Genomic DNA, 23354 nt, shown 5'->3' with positions numbered 1-23354 from the left:
GCCCCTCCCCAGCAGTAATCAGCCCCTCCTGTCCACCTCCTCCCCGTTTATGTGCTAAGATGCTTTATGCTATGGAATGTCCCTTTGGCTAGCTGGGGTCAGCTCTCCTGGCCATGCTCCCTCTCAGCTTCTTGTGCACCTGCTCTCTAGCAGAGCACGGGAAACCGAAAACTCACCAGTAAGCACTGCTCAGCAACAACCAAAACATCAGTGTGTTTCAACATGAATCTCATCCTGAATTCAAATACACAGCACTCTACCACCTAGTAAGAATAAAATTAACTCTATCCCAGCCAAAACCAGGACACACTGAGATCCCATCAGAACGAACTGATACTCAGGACCAAATTTACAAGTCTCACTCATGCAGTCACATACGGCTTTCAGAAAGCATTCAAAAAATAGGACAAGATCAAGTGATTTTAAAAGTTTTATAGGTTTTATAAAAACATTATACATTACAAAAATGTATTGATTAAACCTTACAAAGCACTTAAAATATGTAACATTCTTTAAAATTAAGATTATATTTTTTTTCAATAGGTACAGGTAGAAGTTTATATCAAAACTTGATCAAGTAAAAGACAACCCCTAACTTTTATACCTATGTAATCAGAAGAATATACAGCTGTCAGAAATATGAATGTGTTTAGAGATTTCTTGTCTATAAAAATAGAAAAGAGAGATACTGTAAATATCTCACCTGAAGAGTCAAAAAGTTCTAAACATAACAAGACAGAGAAAGTATCAATCTATTTTTCCAAGAATTCCAGCTCAGAAGAATGACGATGCAAGTTTACAAGGAAGAAGAAAAAAAAGACTGAGTGGAAAAATACCCCTGAGATAAGTCAGAACATTAATATTTTTTTCTACTTGCTTGTTTCTTTGGCTTTTGTTACTTTTACGATATCACATAGGTTTGAAAGGAAATTGGTCCAGTCATAGGTTTTAACAATTACATTATCATAACATAGGTAATTTTTCTGACACAATACAAGCAGTAAAGAAACCCCAAAATAAAACACAGCATAAGATGCTCTTTTTCTTCAGCCTCTTCTGATTTCTGGCCCCATCCCTCTATTTTTTAAAAAAAAAATTAATTCTAAACTTAGATTGTTAAGAGGATAAAGTAGCCATCTGGAGTAATTTTTCAAATTATCGTTTCCCATGTCTTCCTTTTCTCCTTGAGATTTTTTTATGGGCAAGTTCTTCAAAAGCCATAATTTCATCTTCCACTTCATTTTCCAAGTCTTTATCGTGCACTGAACCTATATTAAAAACAATAAATTAATGCAGAATGGGAAATCCCAACACCTTTTTCTCTTAACAGCATGACAAGCTGTGTCATTGCTATTTGATATGTCATCAATACACCTTCATATGTGCATAAACATGTTTAAGATATATTTTGCTTAATACGACAATGTGCTTAAGACCTCAGCAATGAAGCAGCAACTGCTAAGCCACTTGCTGCACTATTAATTTTCACACTGAGAGTCTGTTTCTATTGTTATTTCCTTTGACTTTTCTGAAGTTCATCTCATCTCTCTCAAGATTCAGTTTCACCAGACACTGTATTTCCTTGCTGACCTCCAAGACAGACTATAAGGTTGCTTTTGAAACTACAAGAACACCCCAAGTCCTACTAACTATCTGCTGGAACAGGAAGAGGCAACACAAGGCTTTATCACAACCAATTTTTCTAAAATTGAGCTGCTTTAATGCTTTACATATAGTCCATTTTGTAAGTCTAATCACTTCCTATTGCTGCCTATTTCTGCAACTGTTGCAATCCCACCACCTAAATATATGTTTAAACATGAACATTCAGGAAGGCACAGTGAAGTCTTACACTTGCCCTCAGAGATCTGTGATGCAATAGACTGCATCAATATATGCTAATTTTTGTATGAAACCAAGAGAAATGGAAGTGAAATAAAAGAAACAAGCATCCTTTATCAGGCTGGGATCCATGGAGAGCCAGGGAGAAGGCTTGCTTCCCTCTGGCCACCCTGCAACCAGCTGCTCTGTTTTGAAGAGCCACTGAGAAAGGCCTGGTTATCTCATGTTTTCCAGAGTGCTCCTGTGGGACTGCCTCTCAAAGGCCAGTGAATATCCACAATGCTGCTGAGTGGGAGACTGAAGTGATGCTTAGAGACCACTACTGAACAGTAGTGGGCACAGAAAGCTGTATTTTAAAATATACCTTCTTCTGTTATCCTGTGAGAGTCCATTTGCTTCAGCCACTTACGAGCATCATCAATGGTGTAATCCAACTTGTTGGCATGTGTGGTTATTACTTCTTCAGCTGAAATGGAGCACAATTAACATTCTGTGAGAACACTTAGCTGAGAAATGGACAGCAGCTAAAAGTCAAGCACAAAATGAAGTTACACAGGGCTATGTGGGATGACAATGCTGCAAACCCAGAAGTCATGGTCACCAATGATCTCAATTCACTAATGTGGATGAAGATGATGTATATATTACTCCCCATTCCAATCAACATTACTAGCATTATCAGAGCAGAAGTTCTACATCCTTGTGCTGCCCTTTTTGAATTACATCCAAACCCTGAAAACATTCTACTTTATTTTTGGGTTATAAAGTTCCTGACTTTCCTTATCTCTCTGAAATTATACAAATCAAAGTAAAACACAGACCTATAATGATGCTGCCTTTGCTGAACTGCACCATTAAGAACCTGAAAAATGTTTGTTATAAAGAGAGGGAAAAGTAATCTCAGAGACAAACAATTTCTCTATATATATTTTCACTGAGTAGAAGAACAAGGTAGCAGTCATCAAGCAATTGTCATAACGAAATCACTATTACCTAAAGCCTACTATATCCATCACTAATATAGTTCACTGAGCAGGATGCCAAGTAAACAATAAGCTAAACTTCAAGGACCAAATAAAAATAAATCTTACATGTGAAGAGCACAACCTAACATTTAGTTACAAATTTAATGTATTTCACTGATCAGAGCTGATGAACATATCAAACACTACAGTTTTTCACTACTGTCAGACATCAAAGGCAAAATGACAACTTGACAGGATTGGTGGATTTCTACCACTGAAGCCAGGAACAATGTTAGGATTTAAGTTGTCACTTTCCCAAAGCAAGTATACTAAACAATTATGCTTCTAAGCCACTCACTCACTAATTCAATTTTGCTTGAGAAATTCGACATAGTTTAATGTTTTAAGCATATAAGGGGAAAAAAATCTAGCATCAAAATATGTATCTCAAGCACCACAATTTACCAAACTTTTTAATACCAGTGTTGCCTTTGAGTACCTCACACACCACAGATTTGTGATTAAGTATCCACTTTTGTTCAGCCCTAGCAAAATTACAAGTTCAAGGGCAGAATAATCAGAAATAGCCTTAGTCAAAGACTACAAGTACTCCTACCAGGCTACCCCTGCATATCCAAATTACTATGGCTAGCAGAAATAAATTGGAAACAGTAGAAACAATAGAAAAATTGATGAAGATGAACTGTCAGTAAAACTGAAAAGTTGCTGTAAAACTGTAAGTTCAGAGAACACCATATATCTCATCATGTGGTTAAAAGTCACTTTACTATCTATAAAAATTCACTGCTATTCACTTTACCTGTACTATGTAATTTATTAAGTTGGAAGAGTTTAGAATATATTCTCAGTATTTCCAGCTCTCTCAGCTCTTCTTTTCCTTGGCTACCTGAAATACCTTTCTCTGGACCACATTAAGATTTTCAAATGGAGCTTTACCAGGTCTAGCGGTTTGGCCAAAAAATGACAAATTTCTTAAAGAAAACTAGAAAGGTCCTACCTTTAGCCCAGCCTTTTTTCTCATAGATTTCCTCTACTGCATCTGAAATTTTTTTAATATTCTCTTTGATTTTCCTCTGGCGTAAGTTGGAATCTTCTTTATATGCTATAAAGTCTCGGGTGTAATCCCTTTCTGTAATGGCCTCCACTACTTCCAGTCCATCGTGTATTATTGGATCTATCTTTCTTCTGAAAAACTCAGCGTAGTGTCTGTAGGCAGCATGGTTATTTTTGTGTTCTTCTGTGTTTCTGTGCTCCATGTAGGCCTCGCTGGCCACAGAAATTGCATTTCCTTCTGCATGCAACTTTTCTTCCCCACTGCTCTCTGTTGGTGTCAGAGGTTCAGAAGTGTCTGCCTCCATGCTCTCTGAGCGGCTGAAATAGTTCTCAGAGCTTTGGATGAATCTGACACCACAGAGATCACACTGGGTTTGGTCAATATCTGCTCTTTTGAATATCTCTGATAAAAATTCCTCTTCTTTCATTGTAACAGGATGAACTCTGGAGCGGGCCTTCCTTTTCCACTTGACATACAGGGAAATGAAATGGAACACACGATACAGCTGGCGTTGAGCAGATGCTTTCTGCTCTTGCTTCTGTTGCTTGCTGAATGCAATGACTTCCAGGGGATCCTTTTGGTCCTCTAAGCAATGAACCCCCTCGAATTCCTCTTTCAGCTCATCAGCATATTCTGTTTCATCCAAAGAGGTTATAAATCTGTCCAGGTTTACGCGTTCATACTGGATGCCCCGTATGGGGGGATGCCCCTGAGTGTAGGCAGTGTCCCATTTCCAGTGGCAGTCAACCAAGTGCTCCTCATCTCGTTCTGTCAGCAGCTCTTGCAGGCCTGCAGCAACTTCTCTCACATGTGCAGCATGAGACACTTGTTCCACGACCCTCAGCAATCTTTCAGGTACTTTAGAGGGAGTGTCTTTTCTCATTAATTCCAGCATCAGCTTGATTTCAGGAAAGAGGTGGAGTAAAAGGGATTTATGCTTAGAACTCTGCACCTGGTCAGCATTCAGCAGCATCACTAAGCACAGCACTACTGTCCGCTCAGCCTCCCCTGAAGTTACACAGTCGGGATCGCTGAATGCATCCAGGAGGACATTGAACCTTCCATGAACACCACACAAGACTTCTGCTAGATAACAGAGATGAGATCTGAAATAGTACACAGCTGAATTTGTGTCCTTTGGTCTATAGTCCTGTATAATAGAAAATGTGTCTTTCAGTTCTTTGCAATGGTCCTTGTGTCTGAACAGAAACTCCCAGTAATGAAGGAGGGCAATGTAACTCTTTGGAAGGCAGAGAGTAATGTTCTTGGAGAGACGCATCAGGACAGCACAGCACAGAATATACTGGAATTCAAGCAACATCACCGTATTTCCTATGCTTGGAATCAGGTACCTTGTGCATTTCTTGATCACGACATTCATGAAACGGAAAAAAAATCTTTTACAGTTCTCCGGGTTCTTATGAACATAGAATTGCTCAAGTGAATTTTCAAGAAGCCGAATGAAGCACAAGTGTGTTCTTCCTGTGTTTTCAACATTTTTGTCAGGTAGCAACATACCATGTCTGCCCTCTATTCCTTTGGTCTTTTCTCCTTTATTGTTTGGGTAACTTTTTGCCTTTGCCAAAGCAAACATTAGCTCTTTGTTATAATTATCCTCTTCTTTAAAAAGAAGTTTCTCAAATTCTTCAGGATATCCTGAAGACAAGATAAGGACCTTCATGGCACTTAGCCACAGGTCAGTTGATTCTCTTCTGGCTGCAATGTCTTCATTATTAAACTTGTATGTGATGTACTTCCTCAACATCTCTCTACAAGGTTTGGAAATAACACTACTGAATTGCAGTATTTCTTTGCATGCCCTTGGGTTCTCAGACAGTATTCTCAAATGAAAATGATTAGGAAAAAATATTCCTAGGAGGGCTTTACATGATGCATATTTGTCAGAAGTCAAAATGTCCTCAAAGCTTTTGCACTGACTCAGTAGCTCTTCAGGGAAAGCGTACGTGGCTTCCAACAACAGCCCATTTATTGCCACCAGATGCATTTTACACTGAAATATTGTCTTTGCTTCATGACGCAACAAGGGCTTGTGGTAACCCTCACAGGTTTTATCTTCACAGTTCAATCCAGCAATGAACTTCATACAAATATCAGGGTACTTCCTGCTCAGTAACTCACGGGTGATAAAGCACAACCTGCTTAACAAGTGCTGCTTCAAAGCTGATTTTACTTTCTCTGTGCTTATGGTGACATCACCTTTTGTCTTCCTCTCTTTTAGACTTGGCTTGTCTAATAAAAACTTGAGAATGGGTTCAGCTTCATTTTGAGACACCTGGCAACTGTCACCTGTTGGGACAATCCCAAAATAGGCAAAGCATAACTTCACCATATCCTTCTCCGCATTGGTGGCTGCTTTCTTCAGGCCACTAACAAGACTCAGAAGAGCCTTTAAGCCACGTGCTGCCATGAAGAGGATGTTCTGGCTAGGAGTGCTGCAGCGGCATAATGCAAAGAGAGCTTCGACTGCACCAGCGGAATGATTCAGAGACAGGAACTTGCAGTACGCGTTGCTCAGTTTCAAGAAGTCTCCTTTCAGCGTTCCCTGCAAAAACACAGCCTCAGCAACGCCACACTTCTGCCCAGTTTGTTCACAAAGTTCAAGAGCTTCTCTTAGGATGCTCTCCACGTTCTCCAGGTGTAATTCTGAACTGCGACTCAGCCTGGCACGGGCTTCAGCAAGCAAACACGATGCGCGAAACTCTTTTATAGCCGTAAGGTTGGCTGCTTCCAGAGCAAACCCGTGTTGTCTCATTAACTTTGCAGCCTCCTCCTGGCGATCCTTCCTTTTCAATAAGTCTGCTGCTTGGTGCAAACATCCACGAGACTTCAGAAACTCAAGCTGATCCTCTATATCAAGCTTTGAGAGGGCCTGCATCATTTCCTCAGTCCTGCTCATACTCAGGTACTTTGCAGCTGCTTCCAAATACAACTGATTTGCTGTACAGGAGAGTTTGGAAGCCATTCGTCCTTTTGCATTCAACATATCTTCATATCTGAAATAAGAGATATATCAATTTACTGCCACAGATGACAAATCTAGACAAAAAAAGCACTGTAATAAAATCAAACAAACAAACAAACCAAACACCAACATTAAACAAATAGTTTCCACCAGAAGCCCTTCCTTCAAAAAAGCCAACTGCTTCATGTGATATGCCTGTCAGGCAAAAGAGGATCACATCATCTTAAAAGATCTACAGAAAGAAATTAATTACAACATGAGACTGTCAGAATCAAGATTATTAAAACTTTTGGTACAAACAAGATCACAAGGTTTACAGCATTAGTGAAGCATTCTCCCCACTGTCAAATCAATGTACAAATAATTTTAACATGTTTTATGTATTATTCTTCTACTATTCTTCTACTTATTAAAAAAATTATGAATTTCAGTGAATTCTCCACAGATAGATAATATGCAATATTCTGTAACATTTACTTAAACTTGTCACTGTAGAGAGAATTCTTTCAAGCCTGCTGTATGTATCTGCATATACTCTGAAGCTTATGGAGTGTCTGAGCAAAATGTCTGGTTGCATCTTTCAGAACATTAATTATTAATGGCTCATGTAAAATTATTGAGGTATCCCCAAGCCAGTTTTGTGAAATATTCTCTCCTGCATGCTGAGAATGAGTAACTTTTTCCTGTTAGATGAGTAAATTATCATTAGCTTTCCATTATCATCTTTCTCATGATAAACATGGCGGTGCAGATTTTTTGTGTCTATGCTGATAAATTTCCATGAATGTTTTGTAGGGGGATGATTTAAAAACTTGTTCGTTGGTAAAGTAACTTTAATGCTTGAACTTATTGATTGAACAACCTCTACATATTAAGGAAGCTTTAATCATTCAAAAAAGCAGTCACCATTACTAAAGGTACATCACAAAGGATTTATGTAAAGTCAGTAGACAAAACCCTTCTGAAATTTTTGCAGTGAACCAGCTGCATTATATGGAATTTAGAAATGCAAAAGAGAATTATATTCCAATACCATCTTGCAGGACATACCTTTCAACTGCCTTTGCTGCTTCTTCATAGAGTTCTTCCTGACAATACATTTTAATGGCCAGATCAAACTCCTCGATTAGTTCATAACATTCAGATGCTTCTTTGTAGCAGTGGCTTTTCTGATAGTAAACTGCAGCATCTTTCATCTGCAATGCAGGAGTCAATAATGAAACTGAAGTGCTTTAAACAGTTAAAACCACATGAATGGAATAAATGTTGTAATTCCATCATATCTCATAAAGAAGTACACTTCAATAAAATGTAATTAAGTATCTGAATAAAATCAAATATATATTAAAGAAACCATCACTAAAATTGAAGAGATTGTTTAAAAAAAACCTTCAAAATATTTGTTCCTGAAAAACTAGAGCATAAAATGAAAGGTATTATATAAGATCTTCAAAATAATTTTAACCAGCCAGCTTTGCCTGCTGTTAGAAAACACTACACATGCTTCTCCTGATTTACAGATTTCTCAGAATGAACAGTACTAAATTAAAGCAGTTATGGATGCAGAATGAGAAACCTAACATATTCTAAACTTCAAATATTTGGGAACAGTCACATTACATTCTTTTAGTGGAAATAGACTGAAAATAAAAATACTACATATTGTTAGCACACTACTTTAACCCTTCCAAATTTTAAGGTTCTGTTTAGATGGTTGTTATCAATGAAGTTTCAGTATCATCAGAGTACTGAATAAAGCAACAGTTTAAGTTTCATGACATCAGTCATTTACTAATTTTTGACTGCAAATGACTGATAATGACATTTAAGAAAAGCCAAAGAAATAAAGCCAGCCTGCATAATTGCATCGTTCTCCACTTCATTCCTCTTCTGCCTATTCTCTGACAAATGATTCCTTTTGAACAGCCCAGATTAAAGAGCTTGTTCAGTTTAGCTATTTACCATGACACAAAGAGATACTATTACTTTCTGAGTAATATGAGAGGAAAAAAAGCTGTAGGAAAAGGAAAGTGATGTTATTTAATACCTTTCCTAATTTTTTACACAATTCTGCACAAAGACGGAACTCCTTTGATTGAATCAGACATTTTAGTGATAGTTTTGGCTCTCCACATTCCAAGTAAGTTTTAGCCAATGTCATATATTCCATCTGTTTTTCCCTGTGGAAAGAAGCAAGAGAAAACTACTACTGACATCCAAATTAAGTTTAGCATTACTGTTAACATCCAAATCACGTGAGCTGCCACTGAATCCAACCAACACTGACAACACACATTATTCTTTATACATTACCTGATTACAATTAATTATATTTTGGGCTGGCACTTCTCTGTCCAGAAGTCTGTTCCAAAATATGACAGCTCTGGCAGTCAAAAGATTCTTTTGAGGTTTTTTTTTAACTAATGTATAGTACTGTGATTTTGCACTGCTTTCCTTTTCTTAGCTTGCTCTCTCCTTTCTGCTGTTTAGCACCAAAGTCATTAGAGACACAAGTAAATGTGCTCTCTGCCTTTGTTTTGTATGACTAAACAATCCCAGCCTTCCTGGTATCTCTGCAGCATGATCTAGATTGAATTCACAATTCTCAAGCCTGGAGAATCAGAACTGTACAGAGCATTTCATACAGAACACACAAAGATCTTATTTAAGCTTGCACTAGCATTAATTCCACTTTTTTAAAAAAAAAATTCAGCTTTGGCAGCTTCTTTATTACACATGTTCTATAAACTTAACAGATCCTAATACACCAAATTCCTTCTCCTCAAATTTTATGCAGCTGACAAACACAGTGAACTGAGAAAGTTTTATCAGTCCCATCAACAACTTCTCTATAATCATGAAATTTTAGGAGAATCTTATAATTCTAACCAGGGCCACTCATGTAAAGCAGGTAATTAAAAAAGATAAAATCTCAACTAACTCCAGTGATAGCATTTCCTAGATCTTCCCTCTTCTCCCTTTTGTGCCAGCTTCCTCTGATCTAGTAATTCCTTTCTCATTCTGCTACTATTGCTAGCTTCTGTTCTCCCCAGAATGAGCAGGAACTGATTCACATAGGTCTAGATCCTTCTCCATTAAGCTTTTTCCTGTCTTATTTGATATGAGTCCCAAAGAGTTTCCAAGCCTCTTCAGGAAATTGCAAACTCTCTCCCCTGTCAAATTCTAGAGCTATTTTACTCAGCTGAAATCATGAACGAAATGATTCATCTCAAAATCTGTTCCTTTAAAACTGTCCTTTGGTTCAGATCTGGTTCTGCTTGTTTAGTTTAAACTGACTGTAAAACTAATTTTACCCCAAAGCTCACTTTTTGATAGCAGCTTTTCTTCCCCAATGCACACCACCATTCCTTCTCCTTTGTTGAGTGAATATTCAGTGTGATTAATTGAAGTTGAGCACTGCTGATAGCATATGTTCTCCTATCTATATCTAAGGATGTAAAGCCTCTTGACACAATGCAAATCCTGTTACTTTTCTCTCACACAACCAGTAAGCCTTTGCAAGGGCCAATTTCATTTGGACAGCCCTGCCACTACTCCCCAGAGGGAGCAGTGCCCTGGATCCTATAGCATTAGACCTTCCAGTTTCTTAAATATATTTTGCCAACCACAAACACAGAAAGACAACCCTCCTGCACTGTTCTCTGACATCTCTGGTCCAGTCCCACAGCTGTGGTGTGAATCTCACCCTCTGCACCCCTGAGGGGTCTGGCTCTGCAGAGGGACACTTGCTCAGCTGCACTGACACCTACCTTGGGCTGCTTTTCTTCGCGCGCACTTTGAGAACAGCGTCGTGTGTCAGGGCCAGTTTTGACTTCTCAGCTGCTCCTCCCTTTTGGTAACATTTGGCAGCCACCTGGGGTGAAATCACACACAGCATTCACAGATGTGCATCCAGCCCATGGCTTATCACATAAAAGCAATACTTAATTTTACAATCACTGGAATGGAAAGCAGAAAGACTGGCAGGGTGCCTGGAAAAAGGAAAAGGTAAAACATTGTGGTATACTTTTAGGACAAAAAGAAAAGCTTTAAAGTCAGTCCACATGTGACTACCAAAATTAGAATATTAATTACAATATTGTACATGGAAGTAGTGAAAGCAGAATTCCTGGTAAGCTGAAAGAACAAATAGCATATGCAATTTGAATGATAGCCTAAAACAACTGGTAAGTGACCAGGCATCTACAACATATAACTAAAAGTGAGGAAGACCAATGTGTGCAAAGTGAAATCGAAAAGCAAGGAACATTTACTCAATGCTTTTATCATGCTGGGTTTTTTCTGTGAAAACTGAATAGAAACACCAGGAGTTACCGTGCTCCTAGCAAGGCTTGCTTCATTATCACACTGCTTATTCTGCAACACCATGATTTCTTTATTCTAATCATTAATTTAGTGTTGATTCTGTTTGGAAATCGCATACTGCAAGCCACTCTTAGAACTGCCTAAGTCACCAGATAATGTTATCTTAAGGTAGCACTGATTGGCAAAGATCAGGGTTATAAAGAAAACAAATTTGGAGATAATATAGCTAATACATTTCAGATTTCAAGATTTTTTTTTTTTTAAGCTGTGTGGGTTTTTTATCTAAACTCTTTTCTGTCCATTTGGAAAATTGCTTTTTATTTTCAAGGGGAGATAAAGACTATCTGTATAGTGGCAGCTGATTATTTTGGATTTTTGTCTTTTATAAATATTTACTTTCCCTTCAAATAATTTTATGTTTTAAGCTTCCCCTCTGCCATGATAAAAAAAGTGTCTAAAGTTTTATTTCATAGAATCACAGAGCATCTCAAATTGAAAGGGACTTAAAAGGGTAATAGAGGCAAACTTACTGCTCCCTGCAGGACTACCTAAAACAAACCTACACAACTAAGGATGGTAACCAGATGCTTCTTGAACTTGAACTCATTGCTTAATGCCATGACCACCTTCCTGGGGTGCCTGTGGCAGACCACCTTCTCAGTGAGAAGCCCTTTCCTATGTCCAGACTGATCTTCTGACCCAACTTCATTGCATTTCCCCATGTCCTATGGGGTAATGGTAACCGGAAAGAGGAAATCAGGAGCTCCCCTTGAGGAAGTTGTAAACTGTGATGAGGTTACCCCTCAGCCATGTCTTCTCAAGGCTGAACAAGACAAGCTACTTCAGCTGCTCTTCTTAAGACGTGCCCTCTAGAGCTGCCTGTGGCAATGGCAGAGGGGTTGGGACTGGATGATGCTTGGGGTCTCTTCAAAACCAAACCATTCTATGATTCTATGACCTTTCATCATCTTGGTCACCTTCCTCTGGACACACTCTAATAGTCTGATGCCCTTCTGATATTTTGGTGCCCAAAACTGTACAAAGTACTCCAAGTGAGTCTGCACCAGCACAGAGCAGAGCAGGACAATCACTTCCTTTGACTGGCTCACAATGCTGTATTTGATGTACTCAGGGCATTGTTTGCCTTTTTGACTGTTGGGGCATATCCAGGGTCAAAGGTTTGCAGGACTTTTTTTCTGCAGCCAACAACTTGAAACTCAGTTACTTTGTGGTCACTATGACCAAGACACGAATCCCCACTTTACTCACAAATGCATCTCTGTTTACAAATAACAAATTTAGGAGGTCACTTTCTTTAGCAAGCTCCTCTAGTACCTGAACCCACAAATTATCTTCACATGCTCCAGAAATTTCCTGGACCTGTTTGTGTCTACTGTATGATTTTCTCAGTTGATGTCTGGGAAGTTAAAATCACCCCATAAGGACAATATCATTTGATCTAGAGATATCCCTTATCTCCCTTTAGAATATTTCATTGATATTGTCATCCTGGCTGAGATTTGCTTCAATCCCATTAACTGTCATTCCATATCTGGACTGTATTAAGTAGGAAGCTAGGAAAAAAAAGACTGTAAAATCTCTGTGTTCTTTAAACAGAAAGGGAATGAAACCATCATTTTCCTACCCAAGTTAATACACTTCCAAGAAATGCTTTCATTTCTCTGCAGTATGTGCAATGATGCTGTCAAGAACATGGTTTAGATTCACATGTATCAGTCAATTCTGATTGATGCTAATAATTGTTTTTCCAACCGTCTTTCATTCGTATGCATTAAAATGTAATTTCCCCCATGGGACTGCAAATTTCTGGGCAGTGAATTTAAGATTACAAACAAAAGGCTTGTTCTCTCTGCTCACTTCTTGTAAGTCGTTTACAAGTAGAAACACAGCTACAGACCACAAACTAAGGCAAACTGCTACAGAACAACTGAAGGTTTACAGATGGTTTTATAGATACAGAGAAAAGAAAAGGTTTCAGAATAAGCAAGAATCCTTATTTCAGATAAACATATGTTCCTACCTCCCAGAACTGGTGTTTGGCATAGTAGTCTCCCTGTGCAATCCATTCTTCTGGAGTTGAAGTTTTAGCAAACATGCTGTCATCTAAGTCTACAAGGGCAGGGGTGACCATTTTATGTTAGAATGGACAAACCACAGAAACCACTTACATGTACCAATACTAAGCATTATCTCATAATGTTCTGAACTCTATGTTTGTGGTTGCTCCAGTGATGGTAACTATGAGTCAAGTGTGGTAACACTGTTGTGTCAAGCTACCAGCGTGAATACAGAAACCCCCAGAGTTTGGCTGGAGACTGGGCTGGTAAGTGGCTGAAACTGCATTAATACAGCAGAAAATATGACTACAAATTGACCACTTTAAGCCATAAATATTTGCAGCCATCAGGGTCCATTGAGCTCTCTCCACAGTAACTGGCTGAGCAGCAATAACCTGATCTCCCTTTATGTCAGAACACCTCTTAAGGTCACCCCTCGAGGCTGAGGGATCCCTTACTCAACACCAGACATCAGTGGGCTGGTAAATGACATTTTTGCATGTGTGTAATATTTAAGATAGGTATAGAAAGCTTATGTAAAAAGTAGAGTATTGACCACCAATCCATCCATACTTAATGAATATTTACATATCTGAATTCACTGGTTAGAACTCAATAAACTATTTACAAGATCAGATCTGTCTGAGGGATCACTGATTCTTCTCCTGTGACAGCAAGAAACCTTAAACTAGCAAATTAGCAATAAACTTTAATATATGCAACTGATCTTTAGAGACAAAGAATTAAGACCCACTGAAATAAGTGGAAATTTGCAATGGCAGCTGTCAATGCACACAGTTAGAAGGACCAAGGCATTAAGCCTTCTTTATTACACAGCCTAGAAGCAAAAAAATATGAGTTTTGACTGTTTGACAGTCTTTTGAGAAAGTTTTAGGACAACATTACCTTTCTTTTCATCTGTTTTGACAACCTTAACAAATTTCCTTTTGATGAAATACTTAAAAGCTGGAGCCCGTTTATCACGGTCTTCATCAAAGATCCAAAGATTGACTCTGGCTCTTGTAATTGCAGTATACAATTGCTTGAGTTCTCCATTCAGCATCTGAGGCAGAACAAAAAAATTAAATTAATTAAATGCCAGATGAGCTAAATTGTTAGAAAGAACCATACTTTGCAGTTATACGAAAACAGAGAATTTATACACAACAAATAACAAGTAAGAAAGTGCTTTTAAGTACTTTAGAAAGCAAGTCTAAATGTTAAATATGGGATTTCAATTACATAAGCCATTGTCCAGCTAACTTACAAGCAACTACTACTACAAATCAGCTGCAGGTATGACAGGGTGCTTTCCTTCTAATCACATATAATTATTAATTTCCCATACAATCCTGAAAATATCTGCATCACCAGATTCTAAGCAACTTCCTTAATTTCAAGGTAGTGACACCAATCAGAAAATAGATTCTAAGAATAATGAATATTGACAAGCTGAATTGCTATTTGCTTTAACCACAGCTGTTCTGTAAATATACCTGAAAGTCTATGACACAATTTTTGTTCTCTAATCAAATTACACTTGCAAACAATCTCCCATCTTTTAAAATCAGTATTATATGACATTATATTAACATTATATTATATTAACCTTCTATTCTATTTTATTATACAAATGTGAACTATAAAAGGTAAAGCAACCTCGATAAACATGGAACTAACACAGGATGAAAGGATTTAAGAAATTTCCCTACCTTTAAGATTTAAGAATTGTGCTTCCTGCTCCCAATGTTACAAAAAACTCACCTTGTACATTTCTACATTAAATGGAGTCCTTTCCTGCATACCAGTAGCATCCTCTAATGGCACTTCAATTAGCAAGTTGCTTCCCACTTGCACATCTGGATCAGGACTGTAAGAAGAAATTATCTTCCATTCTTTGCTAGCCTGAAATATCAAGAGAATAAGGTTTATTCATATGTACTAACCACTACTGCCTACATGCACACAAGGTTGTATGGTGTGACCTATTCATCCCTACAACGGAAGAAGGCTCAGAGGAGAAGATTGGGGGAAGAAATGATCTCAGGGACGAAAGTCAAGAATAATCAGCAATTTTCAACAAGAAAGCTGAACTTCATCTCAACACAGCCTTTGCTTGAGATACTTGTCTGTACCAGGTGGTCATGAAGGCATATAAACAACTTTCCCTAAAACAGCTAGCACAGAGTTACACCTTCCTGAGCTGCCCAGGCAAAAGCAAAGATGTGCCTCAGCCCAACAGACTGTGGAAAATATGACGAGCAAGCAAATCACACCTTTAAGAATGCAACTGGCTTGAGCTGGCTACAAGCTGCATATTACTTTTCAGGGACTGGGTATGGCCAGCATCATAATGGAGAAGCTAATGGAAATACATATATATACAGGGAGCACTAATGAGAATCACATCTGTATTGCAATTCCAGTGTATATTGTCATTGTTACACTATGCTTGCCTTGGGATTTCAGGATCCTGCTGTATCACTCTTCTAGATCCAAATCATATGCAGTGCTCAATATATCAAAGAAGTAATTTGATATTAAACATAAAAACCTCCTTGGGTGGTCTATACCTTTTCAGCTAAACACCCTTACAGTGATCCCTCTGTGGAGGAAATCAGGTTACCTCCACCATGGAGGAGGGTCAAGTTTTAGTCCTAGGGACGAGGATTCTCTGCCAATAACCTCCAATTAACCTCCAATACCACACCAGGCAAACTCAGTGAGTGGGGGTGTGCTGATTGCTGGGCCAGGCAGCTCCCTGCCAGTTTGGGGCAGGATAAAAGGTAAATGGTGGTGGGATAACACTCACAAGCTGCAATTTGTCATACTAAAATCTAGTATCTAAGACACATTTGAGAGATCTTGGCCTGCAGGTTAGGATGGGCAGCCAGTAAGTCTCCTTGACTCTATAAGGCTGACAAGCTCAGTGAGCTGGACCCACACATATCCCATGCTGGCATATATTCTCATCCTCAGTTTTCCCAGAAAAGATCTGGCTGGTCATTCATGTGATGAATGTATTAAGCTTTGTGTTGAACACCAGTAACTGCTAGTGCTGGTCTCAGCCAGGGGGTGGAATGGCACCTGCCAACACCTCCTCTTGTAAGAACACTCAGAGGTGAGCAAAAAAACCCACTCATAGGGAAAGTCTTAAAAAGCGTGGTCAGAAAATATTGGACTCCAACACAGAGACATGTGAAAGATGGCTATAAATACACACAGACATTCCTAACTGTAAGTTGAAGTGTGGCAGCAGATCAGTGCTGTGCACTCTCATGCCATGTAGGAAATGCCAGCTCCTGATCACACCACTCTGCAGGTTCCTGATCCCCTGCAAAATGAATAACCTTAAAATCGTGACTATATTCTAAGTTCATTTTTCCCTTTTGGTATTTAATTAAAATGTGATTAAATGTTGCCAAGTTTCCGGCACAAAATAAAAAATATTCACAAATAAGGCTGAAACAACATTTTTACAATTTATATATTTCTGAGCTTTGAGCAACACAAAACAAGTTAACTGTCTTCCCACAGGGGAAAAAACAGGAAACCTTTCCTACAAAATGTATTTTGAAGTTAAGATTTCAAATGAAGACATTCCCAAGCCTCTAAGTCATAGATTGTAACATGACAACCAGCTAAAGGTATCAGTCTGGTCAAGAACTTGCTGTGTTTTGGGGGCTTGGCATTTTTGCTTTCTAGATTTTTCATTCCCATCTGCTTCCTGAAACAAGACTCTTCTTAAATCTCATTTTCAAGACAAATAAAAAGAAAACCCAACACTTTACAAAGTGCACACGGCCACACTGCTGTGTTTACAGCAGTCCACAGACACAGCTTTTCTAATTTAGAAAAGCTCAGGGTGAACTGCTTTCTTGCCTGCTTGTTTAGCTGCTCAAATCAACTCAATTACTCATGACTCACAGGAACACGGAAGAATTGTATGAAAACAGTTCTCCAGGCCTGACATACATTAGTCTAAGCTAAAATGCCCTACACAACTCAACACTGCTAAACTGATTCTGCTAAATTCTGATAAATGCCTTGTTGTTTTTCTGATTACAACCTGCATCACCAGAAACAAATCAACTTTGAGAAATCTATCATGACAGCCAGTATTTACTTCAAGCTCCCTACTTCTGCCCTCATCACATAACATTCACTAGTCTCTGTGAAGAGCCACCAGTAAGCTGCCCTCAGATTTCTTGTGTTTTTCATCTGCTGAAAACCACGAGACCCTGTTTTGAGGGGTAGAGGCAGAGGACATCTGTAACAGGGCTGTTCACACTGAATGTTTAATCGCAGAGTAATTCAGGTATAGGTACATGGAGTGTCTGAAGGCATGTTCAGTAAGGAATACCTGGAATACTTGTCCAGCTGGGGTCAGAGGAGTAGTCTTGGTGTGCAGCAGAAGAGAGCATGTGTGTGTGCGTGTGTGTGCAATGTTGTGCATATTACCCCTAGACTCTCCCTTGAATTTTAACAGGAAACCTGAAGGAAAAAGCAGCACTTAAGGAAACACGTTCCCAATTCATAAACCTACGACCTCTGTTTTCTACTGTGATGAAACCACTCATCTTCAGAGAAAAGAGGGAATCCTTTCCCAGCTGAACTACCAATTAGACCACAAGTAAGTCTGACTTTAGAGAAAATGCAGAAAATGGATAAGAATTAAATACCTCTGAATCTGTGAAAAAGTTGTAAAGGAGGACATCATCAAATTCCAAGCCCTTTGCTTCATAAATTGTCAGTACAAGTGCCAAACTAAGTTCCTCAGGTATCTTCTCCTTTGAAGTTTCATTTGCCACTAATACCACCTGCCATAAAATACATTTAAAAAAATATTAGAAAGCAAAAAAGGGGAAAAAAAGGCACCAGCTGCATAGAGAAAGACAAACATGATGATAAATAAAAGAGCCTTCTAAAAACTAGACATTTCACAGAGACATTTCAGCACACGCCAAAAAAAAGGTCACAAAGCTGCCACTAGAAGACTGACAAATGCGTGGTATGTGTAGACAGTTTTAGATCTGGTGTAAGAAAATTTGGAGTTAGAAAGGAACAGGTCAGACAATACCTCACACAATACCTCACACCAAAAAAAGAACAGAAAGAACCAGACGTATTAAAAAGAAACAGAAACCAACACAATAAAGGTTTCCAAGTTTGAAATGCCTAATTTATCAGTGAGACAAGGGCTTAAAAAAGAAAGTTGTGGGCAGTTCACACAAGACTATTATTTAGCAACAGAGCTGGCAGAATCTGCAAAAAGCCTAAAAAAAGCAAACCTGATGTGCTCCAAATTCTATGGGTTGTGTTTTCCTTTTGTTGCCCCTCAGCAGAATTGCTAGGTCACTAACACTGCAGGACTCCAAGACTGTAGGTTTTGGCCCATCAAAGAGACCACGGTCCTGAGGAAGGCGATCAAAAGATTCTGGAAAATAATGCTGGAGCAAATCAACCACTCCAGATGCTAAACGGAGAATACCTGCAAAAAGCAGAATACAGGTTTCAAACTTCAACCTGAAGACCTTGCAAACACACTTTTAAAAGGTTCTGTAAGAAACCTGGAATCAAGAAATATAATGACAAAAACACTAGTCAGGAAAGGCTGAAGCTGTAAGCTTCTAGTTATGTTTCTGCCAATTTGAGTGGATGTCATTCTCGGGCCTCTAAAGATCAGAAAACATGCTACAACAGCTTGGCAGCATTCTCACATAATAAAGATCACAATGAGAAATAAGTAAGAAAAGCAGAAACAGCACACCAATGCCCCAAAATCTAGTGCTTTGGGGATAGGACAACAGAAATAGGAATGATAATTTCTTAAATTTTGCCCCAAACACAGCCAAAGCAACCCAATAAGCATAAGAGTTCAAAAAATTAAAATTTTAAAAACATTTATTTTTGGTTTTCCAGTTGACATGCCAAAAACCAGAACTGACATATCAGAAAAATCTGTCCCATCTGATCTTTTCAAAAAACAGGCCACATAGAGACTGGCTTTGAATTGGCCAGCAGAAAACTTCAATTAAGTGACATCTGAAGAGCACAGGCTCAGACCATAAATAAATTTGTTACTCTACCTGAATGGGACCTGTAGTTCTGGTACAACTGATATATCCTTTTCGGTTTCCTAACACGCTGCTTCTTGTTCACAGAGCTCTTGCTTGCGTAATGAAACAGTGACCTCAGGTCACTAAAACGAAAAGCAACTCCTTTCATTATGCTCTGGGCAGTGTCACCAGTTAGAAACATGGCATTAGGGTCATTGATGCATTTCATTAACAGGGCTAGCTCAGCTTGCGTGAAATCCTGTATCTCGTCGCCATAAAACTCATGGATGGACCATGGCAGCTCCCTGAGCTTTGAAAGTCTTCGAGATAAATTATACAGCAAATCTTCTTCATCAAAGTAACCTCTCTGTGATCGTATCTGCTGATAAAGACAGAAGAGGCGATAGATCTCACTCCTGTCTTCCGTGAAGTTTGGTGATCTCTTTCGGCCTAGCTTTTTGTACTGCTCCTCAGTAAGCTTGCCCCCAAAGCAACTCAGTGCCTCAAAAGAGCCTTTCAGAAATGATTTTATTTCTTTCCAAACCAGTGCTGGATTGTACAAGCTTTTACCTTTTATCATTTTTGGCCATATTTCATTTGCAAATACACTGAAAGTCACAAAGGTCCAAGGATCACTTTCCTTAGAGCACGCATCTGCAGCTCCTCCATCATCACCATGTTCTGCTTCAAGATTACCTTCTTCATCCTCATCCTGCCAATTTGGTACAACCAAGTCTTCCTGAGGACTCCAACCAACAATTACTCTTTTAAGACTTCCGTCTTCATTTCTTGGAAAAAATGGGTCGGGCATGGATGCATCTAGTAACAGCAACAGCTGCTTGGAGGTGACAAACAGTGGAAAATTCTCATCTTTAATGTCTTGTAGCCTGTGAATATTTGGGTCCAGAGGCTTGAAGTGACTGGTCACCTTGGAAGACTTGCTAAGTTCAATGAAATTCTTCTGAACTTCTCGGCACAAGACGGGATTTTTTGTTACGAAGATCTGGTGCAGGTGCTCCAGCCTGTTTGATGCTTCTGCACTACACGTTTGGTCTTCTTCATGGTCACCACATGAATTCATTTCTGCACCAGCTGTGCCCACAGGAACCTCTTCATCCTCGCTGTCCTGGTTTTGCTTATCACTCTCCTGCTCCTCACTCGAATCATCACTCTCATATTTTAGTTCACTCTCTTCCTTCCCTGAACCAGCCTTTTCAACCTCACTGCACTGTCTCTGCTGCCATGTCTGCCTCTCCAACAGAGGTCCATCTGCCAAGGTGGATTTTTCCCAGTAAGAATAGAATTTCTTCCAAAGCCTATATAAGCAGCAAGTTGTCTTCCCTGTCCCACTCCGTCCAATTAAAATGATTGGCTCCATAGGCTTTGGATTGAGATCAATCACTGCGTACTCCAACTCCCCAACTCGGAAAGGGTAATCAACGGAAGACTGCACATCATTTATAATGTTAAGTGCCATGTTAGTACTGAAGCTGTGAAATTTCATTATATTGTATTCTAATTCTGCTGCACTAGCTGGAGGGAAATACTCAGGCATGGTATGTTCTTTTGATTTTTCTGCCTCCATGTCTTCAACATAACAACGTGGAATACGCCTCTGTGTTGTCACACTGTGGTTCTGATGTCCTTTGATTATACCCTTGAGCTTTTTCCTCAAAATGCAGGATAGTCCACGGTTGTAAGAAGTACATATATTTTCTAAGGCACGGTTCAGCTTGCAGTGGTCAAGAACAATGGCCCAAATTCTAATTATTTCTGTGTAAACTCTACCTGATTTTTCTGAATAACTTTTTGTCTGTTCTGTCTCCATGATCTTTTCTGGACTCTCACTGCAACGAGGAGAAAAGTCAATGGCAAGTTCCCATAGCATTCTTGCACCTTTGCCCAGTTTGGCTTCATACAGCTGGATATCAGCTTTCAAGTGTTTCAGTGGCTTCTGGAGGCCCCTAGACCATTCCCCGTTGCCTAGCCTCTTAATTGCCATTATGGTTTTAGCTTTCAGATAATGAGGCACAGCTTTACTGCTCAAAGTCTTTAGCGTTTCAGGAGTGCACTCTATTTCCCAAGTCATGTTATCAAACTCCAGCACATATGCCTCAAAATCCAGACTCTTCCCCTTTTCTTCCTCTAGTTCTTCCTTCTCTCCATTAGGCAGGGCCATACTAAATTCCTCTGTTCCCTTCTTTTTCTGCCAGTCATTCCCTTTTCTTTCAGGATGAGCTGTGCTTCCACAAGGTTGCAAGGAACTTCTTTCCTCTTCCAAGTTAGTCTGGGCTGAAGACGGCTTTTGCATCAGAGGATGATCCTTTTTCAGGGTGTCGCTCACTTTCAATTGCTGAATTAAAGCTGTGATTACCTGCACTAGACTTTCCTGCAGCGTTAAGGGGCTGCTTATTCCTTCTGTTTCCTGCTTTTCCAACTGACCCTTTTTTGTTTTTATGGAACATGGGGGTTTTAACTCGTTATGCACTGCGTTGCTGGATGGTGCCTTTAATGAGAGCCCAGATGAAGAACGCCCTGTGCTCTTTGACTGTGAAATCTCAGAGGCTGGAATGGGTTTAGATGTTTTAACCAACTGCCCTGCTCTGTCTTGGCGGTGCCTCTTCTTTTCCTGTGCAGCATTATTCCAGGCTTCTAGCAGTGGATCTCTCTTTTTAATTCTATGCATCACATCTTTCCCTGATTTGTTTTTTATGTTAAAGTTAATGTCAAATTTTGCCAGTAACTCCGTTATTCTCTTAGTCTGCTTTGAAAATCCTCTCTGGAAAACAATATGCATCACTGTATTTCCATTGTCATCTTGTATGTTTGGATTAAGATATGGAAAGTCAGATGGTCTTGAAGCAAAGAGGTCAAGTAGATAATTCAGAATGTTTAAACCAGTGCTATCTGAAAGCAGGAGAACAAACAGAAAATAAACTAATTTGCTTTACAAGTCTTCATTGTATTCCAACAATTTCAATACTTCTTTTTTCTGCTGCCAGTAAATTAAAATCAGTTGCTTTTAAAAAGAAAAATAAAATCTACATTTCATGTTTATAAAACATGCTTACATCAAACAGCTCAAAACTGAGCTTTCCCCAGTTTCAGGGAAAACAACACAAAGGCAGCAAAGCTTTAGAAATTCCTAGTGCTGCAATTATTACCATAGCATCAGTCAATTTAATTTCTTTTTTTAACCTCTGGGTACAGACAGGTTTGTTCATTTTCCAACATCAGCCCTGACTGCTACCCAAGGGACACAGGTCGCCTGTCATCCAGATAAGCAGCAGCTCAAGGTAGTGCTCTGGGGTCATTTGGTTCACTGTAATAAGGCACCCAGAAGCAGTTAACTTTTGCTTTTGCTGCAGATAACTTTGCTTCACTAAAATAACCTGCAGGAAATCCCAATTATTTCCTGATATTTGAGGTCCCTGGAGCAAATTCCTAAAAAATAAGATTAGTTACCTCCCTGGGGGGAAAAAAAATACATTTATATTCTACAGCTTTCTGGATTTCATCCAGATAATAGATGTGATTTAAATGAGACAATATATGTGAAACATTTCTTTTCTAGCTGTAAAATAGTGACACGTCAAAATCACTGTAAAGAAATTGCACATCAAAAACTTTACTCACTGAAAAATGCTTCAGAGAACATATTGTCACAGGACTTCTTAATCTTTTGATTTAAAATTACAACTGGCATTACCTTTTAATCTCTTAAAGACACTCAACGAAATGTTTGTGCTTTAAAAATTAATATATTCAGTATTTTGAATAATTTTAATCCTTCAACTCAAAAATGCATTTTTTTCTTGACTTAAAATAAAATGTGATTTGGGAGCTTAATTTCACAGTTTATCCTAACTTTTTGTATTTTTAAGTAAGCCCTCCAGTTCTTTCACTCCCTTCTCCCCTGAACAGAACTTTACTTGATTTATGACTGAAAAAACCTGATAAACAGATTTCAGATGCCACTGAGGGCTTTCCTTCAAAGCCTGCTGTCATTGCTGTTACTTTACCCTT

General features: G+C 38.9%; 1 protein-coding gene across 1 annotated transcript in view; it reads right to left on the bottom strand.

Annotated features, from left to right (window-relative positions):
* Nucleotides 1-443: 443 nt before the first annotated feature.
* The window catches only part of TRANK1 (tetratricopeptide repeat and ankyrin repeat containing 1), a 49700-nt gene continuing 26789 nt past the window's right edge, over nucleotides 444-23354 (bottom strand). The window contains exons 13-24 of the mRNA XM_058832096.1: nucleotides 19359-22235; nucleotides 18561-18760; nucleotides 17952-18089; nucleotides 15034-15174; nucleotides 14176-14332; nucleotides 13233-13321; nucleotides 10636-10739; nucleotides 8913-9045; nucleotides 7916-8061; nucleotides 3826-6896; nucleotides 2207-2308; nucleotides 444-1268 (exon numbers count right to left, since the gene is read on the bottom strand). Coding sequence (XP_058688079.1) covers nucleotides 1156-1268; nucleotides 2207-2308; nucleotides 3826-6896; nucleotides 7916-8061; nucleotides 8913-9045; nucleotides 10636-10739; nucleotides 13233-13321; nucleotides 14176-14332; nucleotides 15034-15174; nucleotides 17952-18089; nucleotides 18561-18760; nucleotides 19359-22235 — 7271 coding nt within the window. The 3' untranslated portion in view covers nucleotides 444-1155. The remainder of the gene's footprint in view (nucleotides 1269-2206; nucleotides 2309-3825; nucleotides 6897-7915; nucleotides 8062-8912; nucleotides 9046-10635; nucleotides 10740-13232; nucleotides 13322-14175; nucleotides 14333-15033; nucleotides 15175-17951; nucleotides 18090-18560; nucleotides 18761-19358; nucleotides 22236-23354) is intronic.

Source organism: Poecile atricapillus, chromosome 2 (genome assembly GCF_030490865.1).
Source record: "Poecile atricapillus isolate bPoeAtr1 chromosome 2, bPoeAtr1.hap1, whole genome shotgun sequence".
Taxonomy (NCBI): Eukaryota; Metazoa; Chordata; class Aves; order Passeriformes; family Paridae; genus Poecile; species Poecile atricapillus.
The sequence above is the reverse complement of the archived record's forward strand: the minus strand, read 5'-3'. Positions and strand labels throughout refer to the sequence as shown.